Source organism: Psittacula echo (assembly GCF_963264785.1).
Source record: "Psittacula echo genome assembly, chromosome: 10".
In the NCBI taxonomy this organism is placed as follows: Eukaryota; Metazoa; Chordata; class Aves; order Psittaciformes; family Psittacidae; genus Psittacula; species Psittacula echo.
The window spans coordinates 20,597,849-20,612,201 of record NC_137741.1 but is presented as its reverse complement, the minus strand read 5'-3'; the positions used below and the strand labels follow the sequence as shown (position 1 = coordinate 20,612,201).

General features: G+C 46.6%; 3 protein-coding genes across 3 annotated transcripts in view; 2 read left to right on the top strand and 1 right to left on the bottom strand.

Annotated features, from left to right (window-relative positions):
- Positions 1–106: 106 nt before the first annotated feature.
- Positions 107–4,916, top strand: RPL4 (ribosomal protein L4). Its single transcript, XM_080626567.1, has 10 exons — positions 107–264; positions 1,133–1,304; positions 1,912–2,018; positions 2,414–2,552; positions 3,086–3,210; positions 3,423–3,552; positions 3,784–3,940; positions 4,227–4,310; positions 4,502–4,622; positions 4,704–4,916. The coding sequence occupies exons 1-10, from the start codon at positions 262–264 to the stop codon at positions 4,842–4,844; spliced, it is 1,179 nt and encodes a 392-aa protein (XP_080482693.1). The 5' UTR covers positions 107–261; the 3' UTR covers positions 4,845–4,916.
- Positions 4,917–5,168: 252 nt separating this feature from the next.
- Positions 5,169–6,531, top strand: SNAPC5 (small nuclear RNA activating complex polypeptide 5; the record flags this gene model as incomplete). The annotated part of the gene is made up of 3 exons (XM_080626529.1): positions 5,169–5,258; positions 5,677–5,766; positions 5,944–6,531. 3 exons carry the CDS (start codon positions 5,169–5,171, stop codon positions 6,046–6,048), a joined length of 285 nt encoding a protein of 94 aa, XP_080482655.1. The 3' UTR covers positions 6,049–6,531.
- Positions 6,532–8,109: 1,578 nt separating this feature from the next.
- The window catches only part of MAP2K1 (mitogen-activated protein kinase kinase 1), a 33,491-nt gene continuing 27,247 nt past the window's right edge, over positions 8,110–14,353 (bottom strand). Inside the window, exons 6-11 of the mRNA XM_080626462.1 lie at positions 14,108–14,232; positions 11,967–12,174; positions 11,769–11,833; positions 11,572–11,633; positions 10,006–10,051; positions 8,110–9,013 (exon numbers count right to left, since the gene is read on the bottom strand). Coding sequence (XP_080482588.1) covers positions 8,900–9,013; positions 10,006–10,051; positions 11,572–11,633; positions 11,769–11,833; positions 11,967–12,174; positions 14,108–14,232 — 620 coding nt within the window. The 3' untranslated portion in view covers positions 8,110–8,899. The remainder of the gene's footprint in view (positions 9,014–10,005; positions 10,052–11,571; positions 11,634–11,768; positions 11,834–11,966; positions 12,175–14,107; positions 14,233–14,353) is intronic.

The window sequence follows — 14,353 nt, the reverse complement described above, 5'->3', positions numbered from 1 at the left end:
AAGAGTCCCTCTGTTTGGGAGGAGGCTGAGAGTGACAGAGGCCTCCGAAGGGACAGAGCTCGGCATCGCATGTCGTGACATAGCCGAAGGGGCTCAGGCCAAGGTTAGGGTAGGGAACGGACTGGCGGAACGGCGGATGGCAGTGGGGGTAAGGTGCGGAAGAACATCTCTCATACTGAGGGGAAGGGCCGCTGTACTTCCTTTTCCGGTTGGAGCTGCGGCGGAGACGGGCGGGAGCACGGTCCGCTCCGCGCCGCCACCATGGTGAGGTGCTAGGCCGCGGTGGTCGAGCGTGGTCGGGGCTGTCGCTGGAGCGGGCGGTGGGTTCAGGCTGGTGGGAGCCAGGCCCGGCTAGCAGAGCTGTGCCGGGCCATGCTGTGCCGCGGGCAGCCCTAGGGCTGGAGGCGTGGGCCGGCCTGCCGGCCGCCATTTTGGAGCCGTCAGCGCTCCGCCTGCCGCGTGGAGCCCGTGTGGGGAGGCCCGGCCGGGTGAAGGCGGCCCGGGGCGGGCGGCAGAGGGGATCGCGGCCGAGGGTTTGGCTTGGTCCGCTAAAAGTCACTCTTTCACGGTCCGTGTGGGAGATGAGGCCTGCATCGCCGCCTAGCAGGGCTTTTCTGGTTTCCTCACTTATCTCTCTAAAGGAGAACGAAGCCACACGGAAGCCTTGGCACCCACATGGAGTCAACAGAATGGTTTTTATAAATAGCCCTTGTTTCTACCTTTTTGGTTATTCCAAAACAGAACGGTTTGGGTTGGAAGATACCTTAAAGATCATCTAGTTCCAACCCCCTGCCACAGGCAGGGATTACCGAAGATTACTAAATTGTTATCCAGAGATTCAATTCTGGATTAATTTCACCCAAATGACTTGGAGATCTATTGAGCTTAAAACCTCAGGTACAGTTTTCTGGCCGTGGATTGTGCTGAGGAGCACTATGTTACATGAAAGTTATTGCTATGATGATGTAATTTGCGTCTTATCCAGTGCTCAGCGACAGTTGCCTGCTGTCAGTGTGCTGGCACTGCTGAGCTGAAGACCCCTTCATTCTGAGCAATAGTGGGTGGATGTGAATAGCGAATGCAAGAAACTTACTTTACTTGTGCTTAATTGTTTCTCCTTTTCCTTTCCCAGGCTTGCGCTCGGCCACTGATCTCTGTGTACTCTGAGAAGGGGGAAGCATTGGGCAAAAATGTCACCCTGCCCGCTGTGTTCAAGGCTCCCATCCGCCCGGACGTTGTGAACTTCGTTCACACCAACCTGCGCAAGAACAACCGGCAGCCCTACGCTGTCAGTGAGCTTGCAGGTATGTATGGATGGAAACACTGGTGGTAGGCCTTGCCTGTGGTGCAGGTGGGCTAAAACTGAAACAGATCTAGAATGGAAATGAGAAGTGCTCTCAGTAAGATTCTGTATAGAAGGTGTGATGAAAACCCACATTTAATAATCCCTGCTCTGTGTTGAGATTTGCCTGAGGCATTTGCCAAGAAGAAACCTGTGCAGATGGCATTTGTTAGAGTTGCTTCAGCAGCTTGTAGGTGCCGACACCCTCTGCTTTCCAAGAAATCTGTACTAGGAACATGCACTTATTGATGACAGTATTTCACATAAACATTTCAGCCCGCTGGGAGCAGCAGTGCCCATTCAGCTCTCCAAACTGAGGGCCAGGCTTAGAGATTAGGATGTTAATGTACTTGATTGTAATAAGCAGATCTTTAATATGGTAAGAATTAATTACCCTGCTCTGATTGGGATTTGTTTTGCTGAAATGATGAGATTCCACTTCATTGGTCCGTGTTTCTGAAACACATGATAACAGTGGAAGTTCTGATGGCTGCTCCTGGATTCAGCCTATCCGTGTTTGGGAAAATTCCTCTGCTCTCACTGTTTGAGTGAAAATCTTTCTGTTCCAGGTCATCAGACCAGTGCCGAATCTTGGGGCACTGGGAGAGCTGTTGCTCGTATTCCTCGAGTACGAGGGGGTGGAACTCACCGCTCTGGCCAGGGTGCCTTTGGAAATGTATCCTTTCATAGCTGCATCCATCAAGCAGGACAATTAAGTATCTAAATGTTAAAAACAGAACCTTCTGCTTGAGGCAGTGGTAATCTACAGTGGATGACCAGGTTTAGGAAATTTGTGATGTGATTAGAACCTTCTGTATGCAAATCCAGACTGGCTTTAATGAGCAGCAACCCCCATTGATCCCCACTGCAGAAGGGGATGTCATGCATCGCATGATGCCCTATCCTGCCGTGATGTCGTAATTTGCGTCCTACTCTGTGCTGGGTGACAGTTGCCTGCTGTCAGGTGTCCTGGTGCAGATGGGTGACGAGCACTTAACGCTGAGCAAGGATTCAAGTGCCACACTAGAGAGAGAAGCTTCAACAAGGTGGTTCTTAACAGTCCATACCTAGATGTGTCGTGGAGGCCGCATGTTTGCCCCCACCAAGACTTGGCGGCGCTGGCACCGGAGAGTGAACACAACTCAAAAGCGTTATGCCATCTGCTCTGCCCTGGCAGCATCTGCTCTTCCAGCTCTCGTCATGTCCAAAGGTGGGAATACTGTCTCTGGAAACGCTTTACCTTGCCTGAGCAACATCAGTTACTATGTGATGACTCAGAATGTTTCTCCTGGGTAACTAAATTCTCTTCTAAAGAGTTGAGAGACGGCTCGCTCTTCCGTGCGGAGTGGTTTAGTTATATACAACGTGGGAAGGCACTTTGCAGTTGTGCAGTGTTGGAAGTCAGAGGATGGGGAGGTGCTTTTCTTTGTGTTGCTGACACAAATCTTGTATTTATAAAAACTGAATTGGGACTCAGATGGCAGTTCAGTTGGATTACTGCTCATGGAAGCCAAAGATTTGCTTAGCAGTTCTCAGGTACAGCAAGTACTGCACAAGGCAGGCATGTGAGACTCCACTGAGACTTCACTGCTGTAGTTACTTTGCCTGAATATCAGATCATGAATTTAATTTCCACTTGTGATCATTCTGTACCATTTCTGCGCACAAAGACAATAACATTGAGAAATGCTTGTGGCCGGGGTCAGTGGGTAACTACTCCCTGTCTTGTAAAACCCTCACTAGGCCACCGGATTGAGGAGATTCCAGAACTTCCTCTGGTTGTTGAAGATAAAGTTGAGAGTTACAAGAAAACCAAGGAAGCTGTTCTCCTTCTTAAAAAGCTTAAAGCTTGGAATGACATCAAAAAGGTGAGTTTATCAGGTGTTGTTTTGGAGGGAGACCTAGGTGATTACACCCTGCAGTAGGAATCCATTCTCATCTCTGAAGAATGATGAACTCCTCACTGGTCCGTGTTGCAGAGCCACAGTGATGATTGTGAAGTTCTGACTGAAGCCGTTTGATTGTGCGTGACTGGTGGGGTTGAGACTCCTTGAGTATTCACCATGTCGCTTTTCCATAGGTTTATGCCTCCCAGCGGATGAGGGCCGGGAAGGGTAAGATGAGGAACCGCCGCCGCATCCAGCGCAGGGGACCCTGCATCATCTACAACGAGGACAATGGGATCATCAGAGCCTTCCGGAATATCCCAGGTAACTTTTAACTTCAGATGTGCCAACTCTTTGTTGGGAGACTGCCTGGGATGATGAAATTCCACTTCACTGGTCCGTGTTTCTGAAACACATGATTTTGTGGAAGTTCTGACTTGCTGAAGAAGCCTCTCTCTGTTTCTGTGGACTTCCGTGTGTCTGTTTAGAGTGTAGTCCTCCATTCCTTGATTTTAATCACAAGCTGACAGGATCGATTTGCCTATTTTCCTGTAGGAATTACTCTCCTCGATGTGAACAAGCTGAACCTGCTCAGACTCGCTCCCGGGGGCCACGTTGGGCGTTTCTGCATTTGGACAGAAAGTGCCTTCCGCAAGCTGGATGATCTGTATGGCACCTGGCGCAAAGCTGCCACGCTCAAGAGTGACTACAAGTGAGTGTGGACAGGGTGAGATGGGAGAGTTCCAGATCTGGATTAGACCTTAGGCAGAAGCTCTTCCTTGTGAGGGTGCTGAGGCACTGGGACAGGGTGCCCAGAGAAGCTGTGGCTGCCCCATCCCTGGCAGTGTTCAAGGCCAGGTTGGACACAGGGGCTTGGAGGAACCTGCTCTAGTGGAAGGTGTCCCTGCCTGTGTCAGGGAGGTGGAACTGGATGAACTTTAAACAACACAAACCAGTCTGGGATTCTGTGACTGACAGGATGAATGTGTGTTTCACAGCCTGCCAATGCACAAGATGACCAACACGGACATTGGAAGAATCATGAGAAGCCAGGAAATCCAGAAGGCCCTGCGTGCTCCAAAGTAAGGGGTTTATCTATGAATGGGGAATTTCCCCAGTTGCCTGAATCCCTCAGGACAGAGGGTGGGGCTGGGCTTATGTTACACTTTGGGTACAAATACAAGGCATTACAATTCTCAAACCTCAGTGAAAACTGAGTGGAATGTGGATTGTGGCCTGAGCTGGTGCTACACCATGGATCTGTTCTCCGCAGGAAGAAGATTCGCCGCAGGGTCCTGAAGAAGAACCCATTGAAGAATTTGAGAATCATGATCAAGTTGAACCCGTATGCCAAGACAATGCGGCGCAACACCATCCTGCGCCATGCACAGAACGTGAGTGCGCCAGGGCTGGACATGGTGGGGTCGGTACCTTGGGGATGCCCTCATCATCTTGTTTTGTCTTTCTTTTTGCAGCATAAACTTAAAGAGGAGAAGAAAGCCAAGGCCAAGCTGGCAGCCAAGGTCCCGGCAGCACCCACAGCCAAGACCCCCACAGCCAAGACCCCCAAGACCCCCTCAGCCAAGGCCCCCGCGAAGGCCAAGGCTGAAGCGTGAGGTGGGCGGCTTCCCGTGGGAGGGTGCCCGGCTGTGTCCGGGATCACCGGCAATAAATCCTCTTGGAGCAGAGCGCTGGTGTCGTGTTTGTTGTGTGTTCGGCGGGGAAGGGAGACAGGGGGAGCGCTTTCCCCAACCCCGCTGGAGCCGGGGTTTGTCCGTTTCCCGTTTTAACCATGGGGCTGTGACTGGAGCCGGCCGCACGGTGGCAGCCGCTGCCCGAACACGTGCCAAGGGCGGTGGAGTATGTGGCTGCGCCTCCTCCGGCGCGCTAGGGGGCGCTGCGGCGTGACGCGGGCGGGGCGGGGTGGCGCGCGGCGGAAGATGCTGAGCCGGCTGCAGGAGCTGCGCAGGGAGGAGGAGACGCTGCTGCGCGTGAAGGCGGCGCTGCGCGAGCAGCTCACGCGGCTCAGGGTGCGCGGGCGGAGGGAACGGGACCGGGAGCGCGGGGAGGACGGGGCGGACCCCGCGGCCCCGGCGCTGAGAGCGGCCGGGCCGGGCCCGAGGCGTGTCCGAGCTGCCGGTGGTGCCGCGGCCTGGCACGTGGCTGTTGGTGCTGGAGATCATGTGACTGATGGTGTGTAATTACAGACACCGAGAGCGGGCAGAGGGGAGGCTGAGGCTGCATGGCAAGCAGAAGCTCTTCCCTGTGAGGGTGCTGAGGCGCTGGCACAGGGTGCCCAGAGAAGCTGTGGCTGCCCCATCCCTTGGTGGGGGGCAAGGGCTTGGAGCAGCCTGGTCTGGAACTGGATTTAAGGTCCCTTCCAACTCAAACCATTCTGTGGTGTTACTGAGTAATTGCTGCAGGGGTGTCTGTGTTCCCGTGCTGCAGGTGGAGGAGCTGGCCCTGCAGTCCATGATCAGGTCCAGAGAGGAGAATGCAACCGTCCCTTCCTCAACAGCAGCAGAGGAGGTTCAGAAGGTGAGGGAAGGCTTCGCAGGGGGAGAACAGGGGGAGGGGGAGCTCCAGGGGTGGCACCGAGGTGATAGCAGTGCTTGTGTGAGTAGTTGGGGGGGTTGCGGTTCAAGTTCTTCCTGTTGACCTCGTTCACATTGCTTAGTAATTATAGAACTGATTGTGACACTCTTACCATGACAGACTCTTCGGCAGATGGACAACGAGGCTGCCATCAACCAAACCAAGTTACACTTAAGTCTTCAAGATCACAGAGAGGAGGAAGAGGAGGAGGAATCTGATTCTTGAGAGAGGAAAACCTGAGATGGTTTGAATATAGACTCAGGAGTTTCTTCCTCATTCAAACTCACCATTTTGTCCCGTGCATGGGTATGAACTGCAGGACATGGGGCCTGGGGAAGTTACACTTGAACATGTGAGTGTCATGTCTTAGACCTTAAAAGAATGAACATTTGCTGTACAAACATGTAGCATAACCCCTTCCATATTTAAAACCTAATGTAGCTTACTGCATCCCTAGCTGGGGCTTGGAAAAGCCATGAAGTCAGACTAATTTAACACATATTGCGACCAGCAATAGTTTGTTCTTATTTTCTGATGCTGAGAAATGAAACCAGGCCATGGAGGCTGGTGCTGACCCCGTGATTGTGTTGTGACCTCATCTGCCTCAACTGGTAATTGGGAGGTGGGAAAAGCCATGTCCAGGCCTAGCTCTGGGCTCTTGGCTTCCATGTTCTCACTGTCAGCCACATGCTGAGCACAAGGTTTATTCCTTCCTCCTTCTGTACCTCCTGGTGCTCTAACGTTTTGTCAAGTTGGACCAACACAGTGAAGTGTTTCCTACTTTGTGCTCTTTCAAAGTAGCAGCCAAGAGCCTTGTATTCATCCACAAATTGTAGGTGCTACTTGTAAGAAGAAACTAGTGCTTTTCAAGCACTGTCACTTCCTTATTCCCTTACTAATTCATAAATAATGCAGTTCTACCTTCTGCTTTCAGGTGATCTTCAAGGAGCAGTTTAAGAACTTAGTTATAAAATGGAAAGTGAATGCCCTCTCATTTCTTGAATGGCACAAAAAGCACTGTAACTGCTGCTCTTTGTCAAACAAGATGCTTTTCCTCCTCGTGTTATCTATTCTCATTTAGAACACAGAAATCCAAACTCCATTAAACTGGTTAAAAACAAACAATAAAAGTAATACACTAACTCAGCCACTCTGTCAGCTGTCATTGTCACTTACACCCTGGTTGTGACTGCACAACAGTAGGTGCTGTTGCTGGCTCTGGTATCACTCAGAGAACACAGAATCAACACCTTTGTGAAGTTTGCTTTTAAGCGCAGGAAAGGATTTGGGAATTGGTCAAGTATCCCAGGTGTGGTCAGAACCCAGGATTCCCCCTCCAGTGAGCTGTTGCCCCTGAGGAGAGATGGGGTATCTGGCTCTTAATTGGTTTGTAGCTTCTTGGGGTGTCCTATACCTGGGCTTGCAGTGTTCCTTATTGCTGTCTGGGGAGCAAACATGTAAAATGGGAGTTGAGTCTCAAGCTGGCTGTTCACATACTGCACATTTCTATTACCAACAGTAAAGAGTACTAGTGCAGGGTTCCTGTGTGTTTGTGTGTGTAATTCACATGTAAAGCTCAGGACATATTTAATTAAACACTACCCAGCCTTGGCACTACTAAAAAAATCACATTCAAGGGAGGAGCAGCTGAAAGAAGCCTCAGATGTGTCAGTGAGTCACTTCCTACTGTCAGTGGCTGAAGGGCTATTCTATCCCTCTCTGATACCCGATACTGTTGGCCAAGTGGAAGTTTACATCCAGACAGATGGGGATTCCTTTTGGGAAAGAACTTCAGACATTTCCTTCTCTGAAATGTCAAGGAGCTGAACTCTAGATAGTGCTGCTCACCACAGCTGTTACATCTCTGTGCAGAGGGGACACTCCTGGTTCTGGTGTACAGGAACAGCAGCAGCTGATGGAAGCTGGGCTTGTGAAGGAAAATAACCTGCAGAAATGAGCATTATACAGTGTAGTACCTGGAGCCATGAGTGCAGTGGCAGATGCAGACAGGTAGGACTGCCCTTGGCTGGGTGGATCACAATATTCCCATGCCACAGCCTGTCACACCCTGCCCAGGGGGGCCACAGCACGGAGCACTGAAGGCTGTACAAAGTTGTGCGAGTGACACAAACACAAGCTCTGGAGTCAGGCTGCTCTCCAACAGCCCTCAGAAACACAGGGAACAGGGTATATACAGAAAAAGAGCGAGTAATGCACACACACCTTCAGATTAAGGCTTTGGTTAAGGTCTTAAGTCTCTATAAAAGCTTCAAGAAGTTATTTGATAATATATTTATTAAGAGAACCCATTGCTAAACATCTGAGAGAATAAAACAATAGAGGATCTTCATACACTTCAGACACTAAACACAGTTGTCATGAAACTTCAGGTTAAAAGAAAGCAAAACTGCCTGGATCTTTGTCTTGATTCTATAGGACACGGCCAAGAACTAACTTTTAAAACTCAGTTAGAAAGACATCACTAAACCCAAGTAGGATGATATGTTTTAAAAATAAATATAGAAATATGAACAAGTCTACAATTAGAATAGTGCCCTGGACGTTCCAAGAAGTGCAGAGCTCTTCCCATCTAGACCTGTGAAGAGAGATCTCAGAACAAATATTGGAACCATCAGGCCTAACTTTCAGGTACAGTTTGACAGCAGCAGAAGCATGCTCGACAGATACAGGTTCAGGGCATCCCTAACCCTTTCTGTGTGGGAGATTAGGTAAGCATGATTGAAGTACCAACAATTTACAAAGGATCTTGATAAAGTTCAAACAGGCTGGGAGGAAACACCCTCAGTGATATCTTCATTAAGAAAGAATATCCATAATCACTTAAAATCAGCAAGCACTGGAACTTAGACATCTTTATAGTTTGGTCAGTGAACGAATGTCATCCAATACAATACCAATTAGTTTATGACAAAGTTTAAAACCATTTGGCACATGCTATAAAGACATTCTTCCTTAAGAGGTGAAATACATGTTTGAACAGGTAGAAGCTGAGGAAAGAGGACCAAAATAGCATCGTTGTTAACAGATGTACAGTACAGGAGCAGCTCTTCCGCACTCAGACTCCAGCAGCATGTGTGGGGGTGCTTGGTTGGTTAAGGCCTATGGTTGAACAGAGCCACCCTGCAAAATCCACCTCCTCCGCTTCAGATCTCTTAATGAAAGCATGAATCTGAGCAGAGGAGAACATCATCAGTATTCAAGCACCCAAATCTGTTAAGTAATAGTTTTGAATAGCCTGCAATAGCATAAATCCAATTTACTTTCAGTTTTCAAGCTAGCTATAAGATCTGGCAAGCCACACAAAGCAACCAGGAGAGCTTTTCTGCAGGATTCTGGAAATAGCCAGCATATGAAGTGTACACGTGGCACAGTATTCCAGAGGAATGCTGCCTACATGGTGCCTAGTGCACAATACGTAAGCACAATACATAAGCACAATACCAAACTATGCAATAAGGACGTGACTCAGCCACTTGAGATAATACTCTGGAAAATGTCTGCTTGTGCATAGAGAGGCTTTTTGTAATCAAAAGAGTCTGACTGCATTTTGTACCCTTATTGTACAACAGGATCACAGCAGGGAAAACTTGATTTTCTGCAGCAGAACTTAAGTGCTAGAGTCACAGTAAAGACCATGAAAAGATCCAATGAAACTGGTAAAGTCACTTAATGCAGAAAAATTGCAGCATGTTTATGTGTAGTAGTTCATAGTTTTTGCTAAGCAAAGCTGACACAAAGGATAAAATATGCCTCTCTTTCAACAGATGATTAAAATGCATTTAGCGACTCCATAAGCAAGTGGTATTTTGTTCTCTTGTCCTCCTGAAAGTAATAATCTATACACTTCATTATTGACTGATAAACCCAAGAAAGAGAATTCTTTTGCTCATTCATAGCATTAGGTCATCTACTTCTTGTCATTATCAGACTCCCAAACCCACTCATTTTGGTTTCCTTGACAGTCCCTGTCCTGAGAGCTTGTGAAACCTGTAACTCCTTGAAAAGAAGCCCCAGAAAAGCAGCCGCTGTTAAAATTGTTTGAGCTGTTTATGTCAAGGGACACAAACTACACTCTAGGCCTCATGCTCTGATCCTGACCAACTGAGGAATCCAACCTGCATGGACAAGAGCTCTTAGTTCAAGTTCAGAGCGTTCACTTACCATCAGCTGCTTCAAGTCAGCTCTCTCAGCAGGATTTTTAATTAAACTAGGAAAACAGAAAGTGTTGCACAAATTACATGTATTATCTTGTAAAGATCAGGTTACATCATGCTGGTGTGCTGCTTCGGTCTAAGAAGATCCCACTCTAGATACAAGCATTAGGTAATGCAGTGCCTCAAACAAATCAGGGTCTGTACACGAGTCCCTTCTGTAGTTGTCACAAGTACAGTTTTAGGTATGAAGTCCTGAATTGCCTGATAACTCTCCATGGGGGCAGCAGTGAGTGTCTATAACCAAGCTGGAGAGATCAAATTCCCATTTAAACAAAGCCTCAACACTAGGAACTGCTTTATCCCACAAGTTTCTTTTACCCAAGTCTTTTCAAGCTCTGTATCAAGTATGGCTGTTGCATTACTTTTCTTCCATTTGGTAGCAGTAAATATGTATATGTAGCTTTTAATAAATTAACTTCTCAAACTGTAACAAACTGCCTCTCTCAGCACTGAATATACTGGTTCAGTGCTGGTATCACTTAAGTGCAACTGGACAAGTAAATCAGTGGGTAAACAGCTGCTGTGATAAAGTTGTTGGTTCAGTGAAACACTGGGAAAGCAAAAGACAAATATCTGGAGCCTGCAAGACTTGTGCATCACATGGAACAGTCATTGCAGAACACTGTGAGGTTACTCTTAAAAGTAAAGATCCTCCTTTAGAACTGTGGCATATGATCAGTCATAAGTGCTATGGTGTTTTTGATGCTGAGAAATCTAAGCTGCATACAGCAGCAGAAATCGTATCTTAAGGAGGGGAACATCTCTCAGCTTTGGGGTTCTCTTTGGATACATATGCTGTTAAGCTAGTGCCTGCAGGATGAGCTTTAGGCACATCAGCAGTCAGAGAAAGAGGATTACACTAACTGAAATTACATTTACCATAGCCACAAGTAGGAACTGTACTGGTTTTGGCTGGGATAGAGTTAATTTTCTTCCCCGTATCTGGTGCAGTGCTGGCTTTAGTCTGAGAACAATGGTGATAACACACCATGTTTTAGTTTTCGCTAAGTAGCACTTACCCTGATCAAGGACTTCTCAGTCTCATGTTCTGCCAGTGAGGAGGGGCACAAGAAGCCAGGAGGGAGCAAAACCAGGAAAGCTGCCCTGAACTAGCTAAAGCCTTATTCCATACCACAGACCATCATCCCAGTATATGAACTGGGAGAAGTTGGCCAGAAGGGGCTGCTTACTGCTCAGGGACAGGCAGGGTAGTGAGCAATTGTACTGTGCATCACTTGTTTGGTCAGACAGTGTTTATTCCTTCCTTTATTTCCTGTTATTATTATATTTTATTTCCATTATTAAAATGTTCTTAACACATGGGTTTTTACCCTTTTTCTAATTCTCCTCCCCCTTCCACTGTAAGGTACTTAGCAAGGTACACTGCAGGGGTACCAGGTTACCAGCTGGGCTTAAACTACCACAGGATTCTGTCAAGTTATTGATACATTTAGGCAGCAGGGCTGATCCCAAGTGTGTACCTTCCCAACTTAGCCACAGAGAAAGTACTCACCATTTGTTAACAAAATCTTGAAACTCAGAACCGAAAACACCATTGGGCAGTTTTGGAGGTGGCTAAAAAGAAATAAATCAGTCATTCAGCATACTAATACACAGTGATGCACAACCTACCTAGAGATCTACCAATTACATGCCCTGTATCTGGGTAAGTTTACAACTGTATTAGTACAAGTGCAAACAGTTCATTACCTCGTTGACAATGTAATCAAGAAGCTCAAAGATTGCCATTGGGGGTCTGCTGTCTGGTCCATAGGCTAAGGAGAAATTGTAGAAGTAGAAAAGCACATTGTTACTCTCCTCCTGTGGTAGGGGTGTTTGAAGACACTAAGGCCTTGAAGCTGACAGAAAAGGGTATCAGAAAAGAATGTACACGCTGTTGTAACTTACAGCTCACTGGTCGACCAGGTGTTCTTTGCCTGGGTGAGGTCTCTGTGACTGGTGAATCTCCCTCTACGGGGCAGCCAAACATTAATTCAAGCTCCTTAGAGTCAGGAGGAGGAATCGGGTATCTGCCTATAGCCATTTCCACCAGTGACAGCCCCATGCTCCAGATATCCGACTGCACAGAGTAGTGAGTTCCCTGTAGTCTTTCCGGCTACAACAGACGAAAAGAGAGGAGAGAGTATAACAAGAAGAGAAAAAAACCCCCTGCATTCTGCAATAACCTGAATAAAACGAAAGATGAAATCTCAACCTATTAGAATGACATGTTCCAGAGAGCAACTTACTGATCTTTTTCTTTCATTCTCTCATCTGGGGTTCCAGAAGTCTCACAGACATTGCATACACCACTGCAAATAGCTCTGAGAACACTCTAAAATGATGCTATTATGTCACTGATTTATTTCTTTAGCTTTATATCTAGATGTTGCCGATATTAATGATGGGATAACTAAAGAGCAAGAAAGCAGAACTAGCACAGGCAACTGAAGATTCATCTGGTTTCCCTGAGAAGCTGCTCTTGGCCTTCTGCTTTGGGAAGGAGAGGGAAGGTAACTTTATTAATTGTGTCCAAAAGTGACCTGGTGCTCTAGCAATAGTCCTGTGGTTTGTGGCATCAGCTGAGAAGTGTCAATCTGATAGGTCCCTACAGCAGAAATGCATTTATGCGAGAGCTATTCTATACATGCATGCTGCAGTTTCAGATCCATATTCAAATAACTTCTAAAGAAGCTGGTGAGCTTTATAATCCATCAATATGCTAATAAAATAAAACATACAAATTGAATGATACAGTATTATACAGGGCACAGACCTTTCCTGGAGGTATAATGCTTGAAAAATATATACAGGATAGGACAATGGGCATGTGTTGTGCAGGCTGAGCCACCCGCACACTAAGGTCTGAGAAAATGAAGTGAAATAGGCTTATATTTAATTATTTGTATTATACAGGTGTATGCAGGTAAGACAACAGACTCAGCTATAAACATGCTAAGGAAGCTGCTGCCAGAAAAGATACGTCAGACGCTATCAAAAATAACAGAATCATCATCATGGCTTGGTCTGTGACATATGACAAGAGAGCAAAGCTAAATCTCAGTCTGTAAAAACAACAAAGTAAAGAAGACCACAAGCAGACAGCACTTTGCTCTCACTCCTACTGAAAGAAAAAGAGAGAGCCAGCAGTATGTCAAGGGCCCAGAAGAGGTGGGGCTGTGAATTTCTTTTGTTAATTAGCAGCAGTCCCTGACTGTATGTGGGAACATAAGCCAGTTTTATTTCAAGTATATTACCAATATTATATGACAAAAAAAGAGAACACTGTCTTTGCTGTTGAAGTGCAGGACCCATACAAAGCTATTGTGCTTTAAGCAGAAAAAAATAGTTTAAGCCCACACAGTTTCAATCTTAGAGCAGAACCTCTGAACATGCTATTGCAGGAGCTAATTGGTTGTCTGCTGCACCAGGTGTGTACATTAGAATGAGACTTGTTATTTCCATTAACTGTGACTTTCAATAATGCAAAAAGTTCACAGGAAGAGCAAGTTTCAAGGTATTCCTCATACAGAGGAACAAAGAAAACCCTGTAAACAGCCTCAGATTGCTGCCATGGCCTTGTCCACAGCAGCCACTCCCATGCTTTCTCTTGTTGCTGCAGTGCATTGGGCTCCCAAGAGCACGCACAACAGGATCACTAGTGAGGCAGCAGTGTATACTTGCCTGCATAAATGACCACAGCAAAATGATGGAGTGGGAAGAAAAGAACACTTCAGGAAAGCAGACTACAAATAGTGGGCTTTTTTGGAGACATGTATCCAAATCCCAAATGCATTAACGGACTGGATTCTGCAACATGGACACAGCTACATCTGTTACAGTGTTACAAACCATACCAAGTTGCTTGGTTTTGCTTGCAACAGTTCCTTCTCTCCACATACAATCTGATACTGGAATGTTCCTGGAATGCAGGAAGTGCTGAACTATGACCAGCAGTAGTAATAGCAATAGTTGGTTTCTTGTTCGATTACTGGAATCATGGTATCTCTACCAGAACATAAACTCAAAGCTACAAAATCTGTACTTACAGACATGTAGGAGCGTGTGCCAACAAACGAGTTTGCCATAGAATCTATCAGTTGTCCACTGACACCAAAATCACAAAGCTTGATTTCCCCTCTAGAGTTCACCAGGATGTTTGAAGGTTTAACATCTGCAAAAAACCATTATGAATGGATGAATTATATTTAACAGATAAAACAGGAAATTAGGTAATGAAAGTAACATGAAAGGTGAGAGTTACCATGTGTCTCCTTTTGTTTCCCTTCTAACTA